We start from the raw sequence: 15676 nt of genomic DNA, 5'->3' as shown, positions 1-15676 counted from the left end.
ATATGAACAAGAAGTGAAAAACATTAGAATAACAGCACAGAATGTGTTTCTATGAAGGTCAATGACAAATAAGAGTGCCCATGATAAAGAAAAGGACAAATCTAGCATAAAATACATGTTCAAAGTTACTTTTGTATTCAGGTTGGTTTCAAACGGTTTAGAAATAAAATAAAAATAATAAAGTAAAATACATCAATTGAGGAAAAATTTTATTAATAAATGTAATAAAATTGTGTAAATTTAATAAAAATAATAACAAAAAACATTTAAATACATTTACTCAAACTTTTATGTGGCAAAACCATAAAATAAAAGTAAAAAAAAGTATTTTCCTTACACCTTATATTTAAGTGACCAAACAAAAAAGTATGAATACATATTTTAAGCAATCAAATATTTTATATAATTATAAATGATTCATTTATAAATATTACATTTTGAGGGTTTGCACCATATGACATTCTACAATCTGAAAGTGAAAAATAAAATAAAAGAAAATCAAATTATTTGATATCTGGTATTTTATTAGGCTTTATTTGATCATAATTTTTATTTTTTATTTTTTTATTATGTTTTCTTTGTTTAGTTTATGTTTTTTTTTCATGTTGGCAGCACATGACTTACTAAAATATTATTAATATGCTGTATATACTACACACATATATGTGACCCTGGACCACAAAACCAGTCTCAAGGGTCTTTTTTAAAAATAAATAGGCTGAATAAATAATCTTTCCATTGGTGTATGGTTTGTTATGATTGGACAATATTTGACCGAGATACAACTATTTGAAAATCTGGAATCTGAGGGAGCAAAAAAATCAAAATATTGAGAAAATCGCCTTTAAAGTTGTCCAAATGAAGCTCTTAGCAATGCATATTACTAATCAAAAATTAAGTTTTGGTATATTTACGGTAGAAAATTTACAAAATATCTTCATGGAACAAGATCTTTACTTAATATCCTAATGATTTTTGGCATAAAAGGAAAATTGATCATTTTGACGCATGCTGTTGGCTATTGCTACAAATATACCCGTATACTTATATACGTTTTGTTTATTTATTTACGTTATATACTTAAAAAGGTTTTGTGGCCCAGTGTCACATATATACAGTACATATGCACACATTTATATATTTAGGTTTAGGACACTATTTAGGTTTATCTTCTACAGAATATATCAGGATAGTATGAGCCTGGCATTTTTTACTGTATGAATCACTGTATGAGTCACTATATGAATTGCATTTTAATTTATTTATTGTGTACATTACCACATATATGTGAACCAACCGATTTTTAATTTTTTTATTGAAAGTTGGACTAAGTACCGTGTAAATACAGAGTTTAGGACTCAGACAACCTCAGTGAAACCACAAAAGCCTGGACCGCATCCCCCTTCTGCACATAGCAGAAGGAGATGTTATCATACACCACATTAGCTCAGCTAGTGTCTCATATCGCTGCCAACTATGTGGTGGGCACAACGACTGCTAGAGTTAAGTTTTGTCAGTCCCTGGTGAAGAAGTACAATAAATAACCCAAACACATCAATCCCAAGATTTCCAACCACTGTCCACCATATGCCCTCCTGCAGAACAATACATTTTATTTTTCGTAAAGACTCGAAATAAGCACTAAAAAATGTGACAAATATTTAGAGGAGACATTATACATCCTCAAATTGGTAGTCAAGATGAAATACTTTTAGGAAGTGTTATATTTATTTTATTTGAACTTCTATAAATGTAGTTAAAAATCATTTAATTCGACTGCAGGAAAATTCAAACCAGTTAATAAAGGATAAAAGGTGATTAAAAGTTGTAAAAATAATTGTTTCACATTCAAAGCAGCTAAAATAATAAAAAAAATACATTGATAATTTATATTTAAGCATATATTAAAATGTTAAATTTAACTTAAAATATTTGTATTGAAACATAAACTAATGGACATGCTATGGATAAATTACATTTTTATTTTCTATTTTACCACTGAGTGGTCCATCTTTTCATGCAAGGCTTTATTGTCTGCGATTTTAAGCATTAAGTAAAACCACTGAACATGGAGGCAGTGTGAGGCTTTATCTCCCTCTCCACCTGCTCCAGTTTGTTGTATTTTTTTCCCGCAAGGAAATGGTTATGAATGAAAAGCCACATGCCTTCACAATCAGCTTGCTTTATCAATCTTTCATTCACTGTAATTCAAAATTAGAGGAGTTTATGAATAGATGAATGAGAAGTTATATCAATATTTCAGTTGGTTTAAAGTCACAGTCATGAACAAACATGCATCTCGAAACATCTCTGCCTTTGTCCCGATGGAATGTGTTATGAAACACGAAAAAACTGAATGAGATTGAGGTAAGATTTAGACCAAAACTATCAAGGAGAGGCTCGACAAAGCAACCCGAGGTGAAAAATGGCTTAGATGGTTTAGATGATCAGTCTCTTATCAGTTACTAACCTGGAACTATATAGTGCCCTACAAGACAAAACTCACTATGCATTTTATGAAATTTGAGTACTCAGGTCTCTTGTGATTTGTTCTGTGACAGACAGGTTAGGCTCAAATTTGCTCAGATTCAGAGAAATCGAGTGTGAAAACTGGTATCAAATCAATAACAAACTCAATTAAAAAACTTTCAAGCCATTTTCTCAGTTCCAGTGTTGGCATACTAAATTTGTTTTGCCTTCGTATGCTATTATATGTGCAATATTTGTAATAAAGATAAGATAAGATGATAAGATAATATTTTAAATAAAGAAAATATTTTGAGTGGTTGCTAAGGTGTTGCAAGGTTATTTTAGCATTATTACTTTAGTTGTCATTAATATTTTGTAGATTTTTTAAATATTTCTGTTATTTTAATATATTTCTGTCATTTTAATTGTAGTTAAAGTTTTAGTAATTCTGTTATGTTTTAGGCATTTTATTACTTGTTTTGTTTAATGTCTATATAGTTATTCAATTTTAGTTTATTTATTTTCAGTACTTCAGTTTAAACTAAAGAAATATGAGAAATATTGACAATAAAAAATGCATTTACAAGTAATGTGTATATATATATATATATATATATATATATATATATATATGTGTGTGTGTGTGTGTGTGTGTATGTGTGTGTGTGTGTGTGTACTTTTTTTAGTTGAAAATAATAATCCTGCGTTGGGGTTGGAAAAATGTCAAAGGAGACCAAAATCACAGGTCCATCCTAATATTTTGTTTTTATCTTTTCATCATGGGTCTTGAAAGTAATACCAAATTTCTACTCAACAAGCTGCAAACTTTAATCCATCATTTATGTCTGTAGCACAATCGATTTAGAACAAACCCCTGACCCTAATCATGAGCAATAATAAGGCAAGCATCCCTAAAAATGTAGGTTATTACTGAGCCGTGATCCATAAAACAGCCTATTCTCTTCCACAAAAAACCCTACGACCCCCACAGGCTTACCTGTCCAGTGTGCTCTTTGAGTCTATCCAGCTAGCGCCAGTACTCTGATTTAGTCTGACTCTGAGGCAGGAGACGCCGTTAAGATGGCTGTGGACTCCCGACAATGGCTTGGATATGACAGGATTACTCTGTGACCTTTGCCCAGCCCTCCATTAGGACCCTAGTGATTTCTGACCATGGGCTCGAGGGCAATGAACTACAGAACACTAATTACAGACACATAGTGACAGGCCTGGGACCACAATGGGCTTTTATGAGGAATCGGACAGACTGGCATTAAAACAGAGCAGGGCGCAGTGGGGCAGAGGACATGACCGGGCAGCTGTTCCTCAAGCTCCGCTCGGCTCAGATATAACATGATTCACAAACTTAAATGCACAGCGGCTCTGGTGCTAAAGAAAATGGTTCATTTAAATATAAAAACTATTATATAATTTTACTTGAATATTCTCTTGAAGCAACTGCTAAGAAGAAAATAGTCAGTTATAATGTCATACAACAAGACAAACACTGCAACAAAATTACAGGTTTAATGTTAATCATCTCTAAAACATCAAAAACTGGGACACAAGATGGCAGTTTTGTTTGTGTGAAAAGACACTCAGCAAGTCCGTCAAGAGATACAAGTCACATAAAATAGCACCGGTGTCCTGAAAATATGTGCTATCATGATGAGAGGTCTGATATTCCTACACAATCTCACTGCAAGTAGTAACTATTTATTCAAAAGTAAGGTAGGTTGGTTAATTCGTATGATTTTCTTAGGTTGGATACATGGACGATGTTTAGGAAATGTCAGACCGCTGAATGGACTGACCAATTATAATTGATTATTCCACTGCACCATGTAATATTAATTAATATAATTAATAGTCTACCTGGCAACACTTTACAATAAGGTTTCATTTGTTAACTATATTAGTTAACATGAATTAACAATGAACAATACTTCTACAGCATTTATTAGTCATAGTTAATGTTAATTTAAATATTTACTTTTAAATATTTAATTTTTTTAATTAAAAGTTAAATATACAGGTATATATATATATGTATATATTGTTCAGTGACAAATGAGACGACACCATTATCTTTTGTAAAACAATATCATATTTCTAAGTAAAAAGTAAATTTAAAAATGAAGACAATAGATTAAAATACATATCAAACAATTACAGGCGTGCAAATAAAACATCATATGAAGAATGCACTAAGCATTTAATTACAATACTTTTGGTTTTATTTCCTTATTAGGCGTGACCAAGAACAGAATGTAACTGGATGCTATATATGGACGAACAAGTTCTAGTAAAACAAAACGTTCCCATTCTACTAATAGTAATGGAAAACACGGCTGATTTAGAAAGTGAAGCGAACACACTCTTTAACAAAACGAAACTCTTTTCAACCTAACAACAGCAAATTACAGCTGAGTGAACATGAATGTTTGTATGAATCCTGCGCTGTGTGTTCAGTTTTCACAAGTTCAGCATGTGGTGGAGGGCAATTACTACAGCACCGTCTCAGAGGCGGGTGACTGGACCATATTTACACAAGACCCTCCTCATAGACGGACGGACCACTGCTGAGACGACTGGGCGGCCAGAGGCCAAGTTACTGCAAATAACGACAGGACGCATGTCAAAGAAAACACACCATGCACAGTCCATGGATATCTGATATTAACCCAACAGCCATATTAAAGAGTATATACACTGATGTATAAATAATTGCTTTTTCCATGGGTGCAAGGATACCCTGTCCATATACCAGCCTCTACCTGGGTGGTTCAGACACTGAAAGATATAAGTAGTAATAACATAACATTAAGATTCTTGTATATACAGAAAAATCTATATGAAAATAAAGAAAATTTATAGTCACTGTCATACACTATAGATGTAACTACTCTACACTGCAGCTTTAGTACAGTTTATGTTCGGTAAAGCAGGTGATAGTGACGACCTGTCACTTTGAGATGAACAGTATAGACTGGATGACACCGCACGCTTAAAAAGGGAATGTACACCTGGATTTCGTAATATACCCTAACACGTAACAAAGTACACAAGTAAGAAAGGTGACACAAATAAAAAAGGAAAGAAGCAAGCAGAGAGGAACTGGTTTTACAGGCAAGCTGACGTTTTCTACGTTTGGTCTGGGTTGTTCTGCCCAAACAAGTTTCTGTGTAGTACAAAAACAAAGATGACTTCTCTCTGCCGTAACTCTGGACATCCCCTGTTGCCTGCATTAGTGATGCAGACATGTGTGGTGATCAGAAAGAGGATGCAGGATGCTTCGATCTGGTCATGACCTTTAATTTACAATAAAACCCTCATCTGACCTTTGTGCACTTGAACTGTGAATGATAAAAGATTCTTAAAAACCCAATAGAAATTCCAATAAATCTAACAGTAAATATTGCATAATCTATCCAAAAGCAACATCTAATTCCTTTGATTCATGAAAACTGAAGTACAAATTGAGATGAAATTTAATGAAAAAAACATAAATAAAATAAATCTAAATATTAAATGGAGAAGTATAAATTGGCTCTTTCTTCACTTTGAAATATTGGTTAGTTCATATATGTTGTAATTCTTGTATTTATTTCTTATAGTTGTACTAGAGCAATCATCATGATCATCATCATAATGCACTGAATATTGTTATGTAGACTATACTAATGTTATTTGTATCTTAGATTTGACTGTGGGCATGTGCACTAAAATAAAGAATTATATTCTAACAATATATATATATATATATATATGTATGTATATATATATTTCTTGTTGAATTTGAACAGAAATAATATCAGAGCAAATTAACACACTGATGTAACATTGAACGTCATATATTTGGACAAAATAAATATAGTGAGTGTTAAACCAAAGAGAACAAGAAAAGTCTGTGTATTAAAGTCCATAATTTGTACTGAGTGACGCTTAATGTCATGTTTACGAGCTCGACCACTTGATCTGTCGCAACGGAGTGAAACGTGCCAGAGACCATCGCCAAGTCCTGGTGGTCAATAAAAACGATCTTATCCCTGTTTTACACATGCACTGTCGCTCAGATTGCTTTTGTAATTCGATGTTTTCCTACACGAAACTGTAGAATCAGAGATACTTTTATGTAATAGTTACAGTAACAATTATAGCAACAAACATACTAGCAACTCCATCACATTACTAAATGCAAATAACCGTAATTACATCTTTATAGAGGCTTAAAACACGTGAAAACCAATTGAAAGTATCCCAAAGTTAAATTAATAATTATTTAATGTCACTTAGCAAATGCCACGTTGAATTCGATTAGTTTACGGTTGTGGTTTGAACAGTGACGTTTAAGACGGGTGTATGAACTTTTGAGAGGATCTCTAGGGACTGTCACGGCACGCTGTCACTCCACAATAAGACACGCCCCTTTTCAGAACCATTGGCTGACATCAAACACCAGACCATTGCCCTGTTTCTTCGCGCCACATGATCGTGTATCTTAACCTATCTAAACAACTCCCATTTATATCAAAGTTGACAGTTCATATGTTATTACGGGACGGACGGCTGAGTCTTGTGAAACTCACGAGTGACATTGGCCAACTCTCAAACGCACGCACTCACTTCTTCTCAAACGAGACCTCGTGACGCCTATTAAAGTGAAAGTTTGCTTTATAAATGCAGCACGCTATACAGAACTCGGCTTCTTTGTATCCCGCCACTGACACGGTCTAAAACAGCTAAGCGGGTAACCAGATATTCAAAAACAATACGTAATCCCACAATGCACCACTTACAGCATTACCTCATCCCATCAGCCACCGCGAGAAGAAGAATCTTCTGGGTGGTCGTCTAGGCAACGCGCCTTATCTGAAATTGTGGAACGCCCAGTAAATAGCCTCCAGCCAATAAGAGACGGCGCGCATGACATCATTGCTATTTTTAGTGGGGCAGCGGTAGCAGATAAGGTTTGCCTCCACGCTGAAGAAGCTCAGAGTATACAGATCTCGCCACAGTGAAACATCTAGGCATTACAGCGTGAGCTAAAATAAACAAGAAAACTTTTCGGCTCAGCGCTGTTTGTCCACTGGCATCTTTGAGCCGCGCGGCGGTGGAAGAAGAAGAAGAAGAGTTCGGGACGCTGCGCGATAACTTTTACGCAGTAAGTTTCTCGCGGGACGGGGGAGTTTACGACCCTTGCGATTCTTCTCGCTTTTGTCTCTGAGAGCGCGGCGCTTGTTTCTGAAAGCGGACACTGCTTGAGTTTGTGAAAGACTACTTTTGAACTAAAAAGTTTCGTTTTCTCTTCTATGTCTACCAAGATGGAAACTACTTTCTACGATGACTCTCTAAACAGCGCTTTCTCTCAGCATGACAGCGCTACTTTTGGATACAGCCACAAGGCTCTGAAACACAACATGACGCTGAATCTGACCGACCCAGCCGGCAACCTGAAGCCCCACTTGAGGGCCAAAGCCAACGACATCCTCACCTCCCCTGACGTGGGGCTGCTCAAACTGGCTTCGCCGGAGCTGGAGCGGCTCATCATCCAGTCCAGCAACGGGCTGATCACCACGACGCCGACTCCGACCCAGTTTCTGTGTCCCAAGAACGTGACGGACGAGCAGGAGGGCTTCGCGGATGGCTTCGTGAGGGCACTGGCCGAGCTGCATCACCAGCACATGCCCAACGTCACCTCGGCTCCCCAAACGACCATCAACAACAGCATGGCACCCGTTTCGTCCATGGCAGGCGGCGCGGTGTACAGTTCCTCCATGCGCTCCGACCCTCCGGTTTACGCGGACCTGAACACTTTCAACCCCGCCATCAGCACCGCCAACCCCGCGATAAACTACACCAGCGCCCCGCCGCAGCACGCCGTCCAGCACCCGCGGCTTCAGGCGCTGAAGGAGGAACCCCAAACGGTGCCCGAGATGCCCGGCGAGACGCCACCTCTCTCCCCCATCGACATGGAGAGCCAGGAGCGGATTAAAGCCGAGAGAAAGCGCATGAGGAACCGGATCGCCGCGTCCAAATGCCGGAAGAGGAAACTGGAGAGGATCTCCCGGCTGGAGGATAAAGTCAAGAACCTAAAGTCCCAGAACTCTGAGCTGGCGTCCACCGCAAACATGCTGCGCGAGCAAGTGGCCCAGCTCAAGCAGAAAGTCATGAACCACGTCAACAGCGGCTGCCAGCTCATGTTGACACAACAGCTGCAGACGTTCTGAGGAACAACCGAAGGACATTTGAGTTCACTTTAATAGACGCAAGGGACAAAGTTCAGGGGCTAGATGTCTGCGAGCCGGCGCGACTGCTGGCATTAGCCCGCTGGGACCGTGACCGTCCGGCCGGCCGCGTGCCGTAAAAGGATGTTCTGACTGGACTTTTGGGGAGTGCAAAACTTCACGAACTCGGTCCGACAGAGACAGCAACAGAGGGCATGAGACTCACTCTGTTACACGCTTTACTTTCTGACGAGAAAAGAGACTTACCCTTGTTCACCAGTTGTGCATGGACCCATACGCTTCAAAGGAGCACTCAGTATTATAGGAGTAAATCAGGGGACGTGACTGCCGTACAATAGGGATAGAAATGTCTGGCTCACCAAGCAGGAAGTTGTGTCCGCTAAACTTTTGATAAAAGCTGCCTGACTTCTGAGTTACATGTTGTACTTTTTGTTCTTAAACTGAATGGAATTGACTTTTTCTTTGAGTTAGTCCAACTTCAGCAGTTTCTTTTTTTTCTGAAAAAGTTCATTAATGAGGTTTCACTCATTGTTATTTGTAAATAAGATCAACCAGGAGTACTTAAGTTTACCATTTGTAAAGTACAATATAATTTTTTTATGTTTGTTTTCTGAGCACCTCAGAAACTAATCAATATTTATGAACTGTAATAAAGTATGTGAAACGAAAAACTGTCTCTGTTGACTTAATGGAGGTCGTGTGTGTGTGTGTGTTCAAGACAGACTTGTAGTAACATGTTTTAGGAGAGACTGCTGTTTGGCAAAATCCACATACAGGTTTGAATACAAGCAGAGGATGCACAAAAAAAAAACTTAATTGAATACATAATAGCTATTCAATATTAGCCTAATAATGATAGTATGTATTCTGAATCTTAACTGGCTGAAATGTCAAATTAAATTCTGTAAAAAAATATTTAAACAGGGAACTGATTAAGTTTCAAATGCAATAACACCGCATCTAACAAAAAAAAAAAAAAAAAATCATTATCATACAATGAAGTAAATTTTTGAAACAAAGTATTCATTTCTTTAATCATTGGCACATTATTGTGTCGACTAAAAAAAGAAATAAAGTTCCCTATGGTTCGTGCATGTTTGCCTACAAAGATGTTCATTAAACACAATTTCAGCAGCAATCCTCTTTGCATCAGCAGAGGGCGCCGAAGCAGCACCCTTTGTTTTTTGTTTTTTTATTTATTAATGCCAAGGTACGAAAGATAATAGTACATAAAATATCAATATTACGTACAAAGAGGTGGCATTACATGCAAAGCACCATTTAAACATGTATATAGCCTAACAATAAATAATACAAAACGAAAGCTTTAACAAAATAAATTAAAAGATTAAATAAATTAATTGTTTTAACAGCTTTAAGATTCTTGGAAGATGAAATAGTTTGGATATACTGTTGAACCTCTTTTAAAATAAATAAATAAATTGATGAGTGAATTTACTGCGGTGAATATGAAATTTTGCAAGAAGCAATAATAGGTTAATAAAAAGATATTCATTCATTTGATCTTTTTGTATATTAAAGAAGCCAAACAGTGGACTACATCCTTTAAAAAGAAAAGAGAACCCCTGGGATCCTCTGAAGCAGCCCCTTGAATAGACGACGAGTTTCTTTAGTTTTTCCGGTTTCTTGGATTCTGCTCAGAGCAGTGATGGGGAATTTCAGAGACTTAAATTCTGCTTGAATTCTCCGCCCAGAGAAACCAGTCTTCTTTGAAAAGCATTCATTACATGAGGCACATATCAGCATGCACATTCACCAAAACTATCTCAAATAAAGCATATTAAATATACATGCATAAAATGATCATAATCGATCTCTGCGTTAGTCAAATACATAGGCCCTATGAAATGTTTTGAATTCGCACTTATGATCACAAGCCTGTATTGCCTTTTTTTTTTTTTTTTGACACACAAAGGAGGCAAGTAAAACTCTAATTTCGTATTCAGGACACCAACACAGATTAATATTTAGCATCTTTTAAAGCCTCTTACTTCACTGCCCAAACTTGGCAAACGATGACATCATACCGGAAAATCGGCACCTACCTGTCCATATTAGGAGAGCGCGCGGTCGGAAGACCTACGTCATCTGAAGCAGTGGGTGTGTATTACGGGAAGAGGAACTCCTCGGCTCGGCTCGGCTCGGCTCGGCTTGGCTCGGCTCGGCTCGGCTCGGACTAATCTCCATAAGACTGACAGACAGACCTTTCAGTGCACTTTTAGTTTTGGGAACGAGGGGATTGATCATTGATCCAACGCATGATCAAAATACAATAACGCAAGTGAAGCAATGACTTTCCTAGAATGCATATATTCTGTTAACAAGGAAATATGAGCAAACTCATTGAAAAGCGACCTGCTTTATAAGTACAATTAGGTTATACAATGTTATGTAGTCATGCACATGTATTGGTTTAACAAACCTAAAGCTATATTAAAGGCAATAAATGTTATCTTTTAAGATGACAACAACATAACGAAAAGAAGCATATTTGAAAAAGAACTCATTACAGAAATAAAAAAATATAGTGGAAAATATATTAAAGACGTTATTTTGCAAAAACTGTTATTTTGTGAAATATTATTGCAATTTAAAATAACAGTTTTCTATTTTAATATAAATAATAGAAAATGTTGTGCTGCTTCATATTTTTTGGGGACCTGTGATTTTTTTTTTTTTTTAGGATTCTTTGATTAATAGAAAGTTAAAAAAGAACAGCATTTATTTTTAAAAAGAAATTTAGTTTTACAATATACAATGTACAAAATATACAAAAGTTTGGGGTCAGTGATTTTTTCTTTTTTTTAAATAAATTAATACTTTTATTCAGGAGGGATGTGTTAAATGAATAAATGTCATAAATAAATATTGTTAGAAAAGATTTATATTTTGAACAAATGCTGTTCTTTTTAACTTTGTATTCATCAAAGAATCAAATAAAAAAGTATCACATGTTCCAAAAAAAAAAAACAATATGAAGCAGCACAACAGTTTCAACACTGATAATAAATCAGCATATTAGAATGATTTCTGAAGGATCATGTGACACTGAAGTCTGGAGTTATGATGCTGAAAATTCAGCGCTGCTTCACAGAAATAAATTCTATTTTAAAGTATATTATAGTAAATATAAACCAATATTAGAAATTGCAATAAGATGTCACAATATTACTGTTTTTTTCTGTATTTTTGATCGAATAAATACAGCCTTTATGAGCAGAAGAGACTCCCTTAAAAAACATCAAAATCTTACTGATCCCAAACTTTTGAGTGGCACACACACACACACACACACACACACACACACATATATATATATATATATATATATATATATATATATATGTATATACAGTATATATAATTTCTATTAAAGGCAATTAGCTGAACACTTAATTATGTCTAAGTAAATGTATTTGTAGTTACACATAATGATGAAGTTGCAATTTAGTACATTTAAAACTTATTAACTTTAAATGTAATTGGATAGCACTCTAAAATGAAAATTATAAGTATTTCTACTATTTAAAGTGATTTGGTATCTTAGACAACACATCAAAATAAATGCAAAAGTCACAAAAGATTATTTAAAAAAAATAAAAGTGTACTTTAAGTACACTTAGGTGGCCTCTTATGTTTGATTAATTTGAAGTATTATTAAAAGTGCAAAAATTAACAATTGAGCTCAGTTCTTTTTCACAAGGGTGGTAATATCTGAAAAACTGCACTGTTGTTCTAACACTATAAACTCAAATACTAAAGACAATCCATGTCATGGTTACAATTTCCATGTAGCAGGTCTCTTGTAATATTAGATAAGGCAGGAAATGTAAACAGAGAAATTGACTGTGAATTTTATCAAAAAAATTTAAATGTAATTATCAAGATAGACCACCAATGAGCTTTTTATTGCTTCGTGGTTTTAAACATTAATCATATGTATCAGGATGTTACAAATCGTAATGCTGATTTTTACTTTTGTTCACTTTATATCTTGTTGCCAAGATAAAATTTGTTCTTAGTGATAAAGACATAGCTTGTCCAAAGCTCACTGCTTTCCTTCAGAGGCTGACATGGGTTCAACCAGCTTTACCAATCCTTATGAGATCGAAGTCATTCGGACAAAGAAGAACAAGCTGGTGAGTGGTATTTTCAATACAGAAGATTTGCTGGATCTCCTCATTTCAAATGGCGTTCTTCAACCCGACAGCCGAGCGCTGATGTCCAGCATTTCTGCGCGAGAGGAAAAGAACTCCAGGATGTTAAACATCTTGATCTTGAGAGGAGAGCGCGCCTGCCGCATCTTCTTCTACCCTTGTCTGAAAAGAGTGGAACCTGACCTTTACCAGTTCATGAGAACTTATGTAGGTGGGGTTAATGAGGGCATTAGATAGGATATCTGCTGGAGAAGGACAAGCAAGGTCTTGTCAAATACTCAGAATCCAACAAGGAACCTGCTCCTGAAAGCATGCAACCGAAGTCTCTAACGAATAAGGCCACATCTTCAACAGAACAAATCTTGCTCAGACAAGGGGCGAAACTGAACCTGAAGGACAGGGAGAGTTGTACTGTCCAGCACAGAGCTTCAGAACGAGGCCATACTGCTGTTGCACTGGCCCTTGCGAAGGCTGGTGCAGACATCCATGCTACTGACCTAATGTCAAAGACTCCTTTGCATCTGGCTGCTCAAAATGGACACGAAAGTACGGTCAAAGCTCTAGTGCATGAGGAGAAGAAAAGCCTCAAGAATCAGACGACAGTTCTGCACATGGCGGCCATTGAGGATGACGCAACACTGGCAGACGTTCTTCTACGAAACGGCGCTTTAGTAGATACTAGAGATGGCTAAAGGAAGACGGCTCTCTATCATGCTGTTCTGCACGGAAACGAGAAAACTGCCGCCGTGCTGTTGAAGGCCGGAGCACATGTGGTCTCTGTGATCGTGGACGCTGCTTTTGAGCTCAACAGGAAGTCTCTGTTGTCTCTGTTTTTGCGGTATGTCCAGAAGTCCATGTCTCAGAATGAGATCACCGCTGCTCTTTTTAAAGCAGTACGGAGGAACTTGGACGGGGTCGTGGCTGCGCTAATTGATCATGGTGTGGCTGTTAATAGTTGCAATGAGCTTGGATACACACCTATGTTTCTAGCCGCAGAGCTGTGGAATGCTGTGGCCTACAAAGTGCTAGTCTCAAAAAAGGCCAGACTGGATGAGAGACAGCCAAACCAGATCTCTGGTCTTCATCTGGGTATCCAAAGCGGCAGTACGCAAATAGCACAGGTAAATGACTTAAAATTAAATTAATTAATTAATTAATTAACAAACAAACAAACAAATAAATAAATAAGGAAGAAAGGAGTCCACAAGGGTGTTGGGGTTCATGGAAGATTTTAGAGGAAAAACACAATAAGCAGGAAAACAGACAATAAGATTTAAAACATATATTTTTAGGACTGCCAGAGTTAAATTTTTATTAATTAAATAATTATTTTATTTATTTATTATTTAAGTTTACTGAATTTGATATTGATACTATTTTTTTTCTTTTCTTTTTTCTTCATCTGATCAGATATCAATTATGATTAATTATGATTATTTTCTTCTGTTGACTGCTCAACCCTAGAATATTTATAAAAGAAAAACAAACATTAAAGTATTAATAAACCATTAAGCACCATTACATATGCACCATCAAATTCATATTCTTATATATATATATATATATATATAATTATAATAATATTTTAATATATATTAATGGCAAACAAACAAACATAAAATAACAACAATTTAATTTTGAAAAAAAAAACATTTATGTTTATAATGTCATATATATATTTTTTTCTCACAGAATTTTATTTAAGAAATTATACAGCTGACTTTACATTTTAGGTCCTTTGCATGGACCATCTAAGTGCGTTACATAACCAGCCAGTGCTGATGGCACTGTTGTTGCATGCGGGAGCTCAGATTAACTCCATCACACAGGATGGGTTCACTTCCCTGCACCTCGCCAGCCAGAGCGGCCACACTGAAGCAGTCGCCCAACTGCTGGAGGGCAAGGCAGACATCCATGTCAAAGACAGACAGGGAAGAACAGCCCTGCATTGGGCAGCAGCAAAAGGTGAAGTGGGCGTCATACAGCTACTACTCACTTCTGTGAGCGACGCCAATGCCACTGAAAAAGAGAAGAAGACCCCACTGCACCTGGCTGTGATGGAGGGACACACTAAGGCAGTTTCAGCACTGATGGCCGGTAAAGCTAAAGTCAGAGCTAAGGACGTGGATGACTGCTCTCCTCTGCATTATGCTGCTCGAAACAGGAAGGAAAGAGCAGCTGGAGTTCTTCTCACATCTGGTAAGAGCAAGATTGTGGATGATAAGAACGTGTGGACTCCTCTGCATTTAGCTGCAGAACAGGGTCATGAGCTGCTGCTGGGCCTTTTACTGGAAAACGGTGCCAAGATCAACTGCCTGGATAACAATAAAGATACACCACTGCACTGCGCTTGCCGTGATGGGCATGCTGGAACAGTACAGAGACTAATAAACTGGACAAATGGAGAACGAGCGAACCTACAGGCAACTAATAATGTGAATAAAACAGCCCTTCAGGTGGCAAAGGCAGAGCACACAGGCTCACCAAAACATAAGCACCCTGCTAAAGAAGAAGATGTTCCTTGTGAAATAAAACTAAACATATAACAGGATCATCTTAAATATGTTTGTCAGAAAGTCATGAGAAGTCGTCACCTCAACCAGTTAGCAGCTGTCACTTTTTGCATCATCATAATGATTTTAGAAATGTTTAAAGTGAAACTGTCATAATTAGCATAATGTAAACTAATATTTTCTAAGTGATTTATAACGTTTACTTATCATTTATCCTCCTAATAAAGCAATTCATAGTTTCGTCAACAGGTGTCACTCAAACACAGCA

The 15676-nt window shown here is 36.6% G+C and overlaps 1 protein-coding gene and 1 pseudogene across 2 annotated transcripts; both read left to right on the top strand.

Moving 5' to 3' along the window:
* The first annotated feature begins 7449 nt into the window (after positions 1–7449).
* Positions 7450–9679, top strand: LOC306880114 (transcription factor Jun-like). The gene is made up of 2 exons (XM_079433428.1): positions 7450–7633; positions 7794–9679. The coding sequence occupies exon 2, from the start codon at positions 7794–7796 to the stop codon at positions 8697–8699; it is 906 nt and encodes a 301-aa protein (XP_079289554.1). The 5' UTR covers positions 7450–7633; the 3' UTR covers positions 8700–9679.
* A 3132-nt stretch (positions 9680–12811) lies between these two features.
* LOC306879956 (CARD- and ANK-domain containing inflammasome adapter protein-like) lies at positions 12812–15427 on the top strand (annotated as a pseudogene). The gene is made up of 3 exons: positions 12812–13127; positions 13178–14016; positions 14629–15427. The product of its transcript is annotated as a CARD- and ANK-domain containing inflammasome adapter protein-like (transcript).
* The last annotated feature ends 249 nt before the right edge of the window (positions 15428–15676 follow it).

Source organism: Barbus barbus, assembly GCF_936440315.1.
Source record: "Barbus barbus genome assembly, chromosome: 14".
NCBI classification, from domain to species: Eukaryota; Metazoa; Chordata; class Actinopteri; order Cypriniformes; family Cyprinidae; genus Barbus; species Barbus barbus.
This window is presented reverse-complemented; position numbering and strand designations above follow the sequence as displayed.

Excerpts from the sequence above, each read along its gene's own strand:
- LOC306880114 (XM_079433428.1), top strand. The coding sequence starts at position 7,794 with ATGGAAACTACTTTCTACGATGACTCTCTAAACAGCGCTTTCTCTCAG.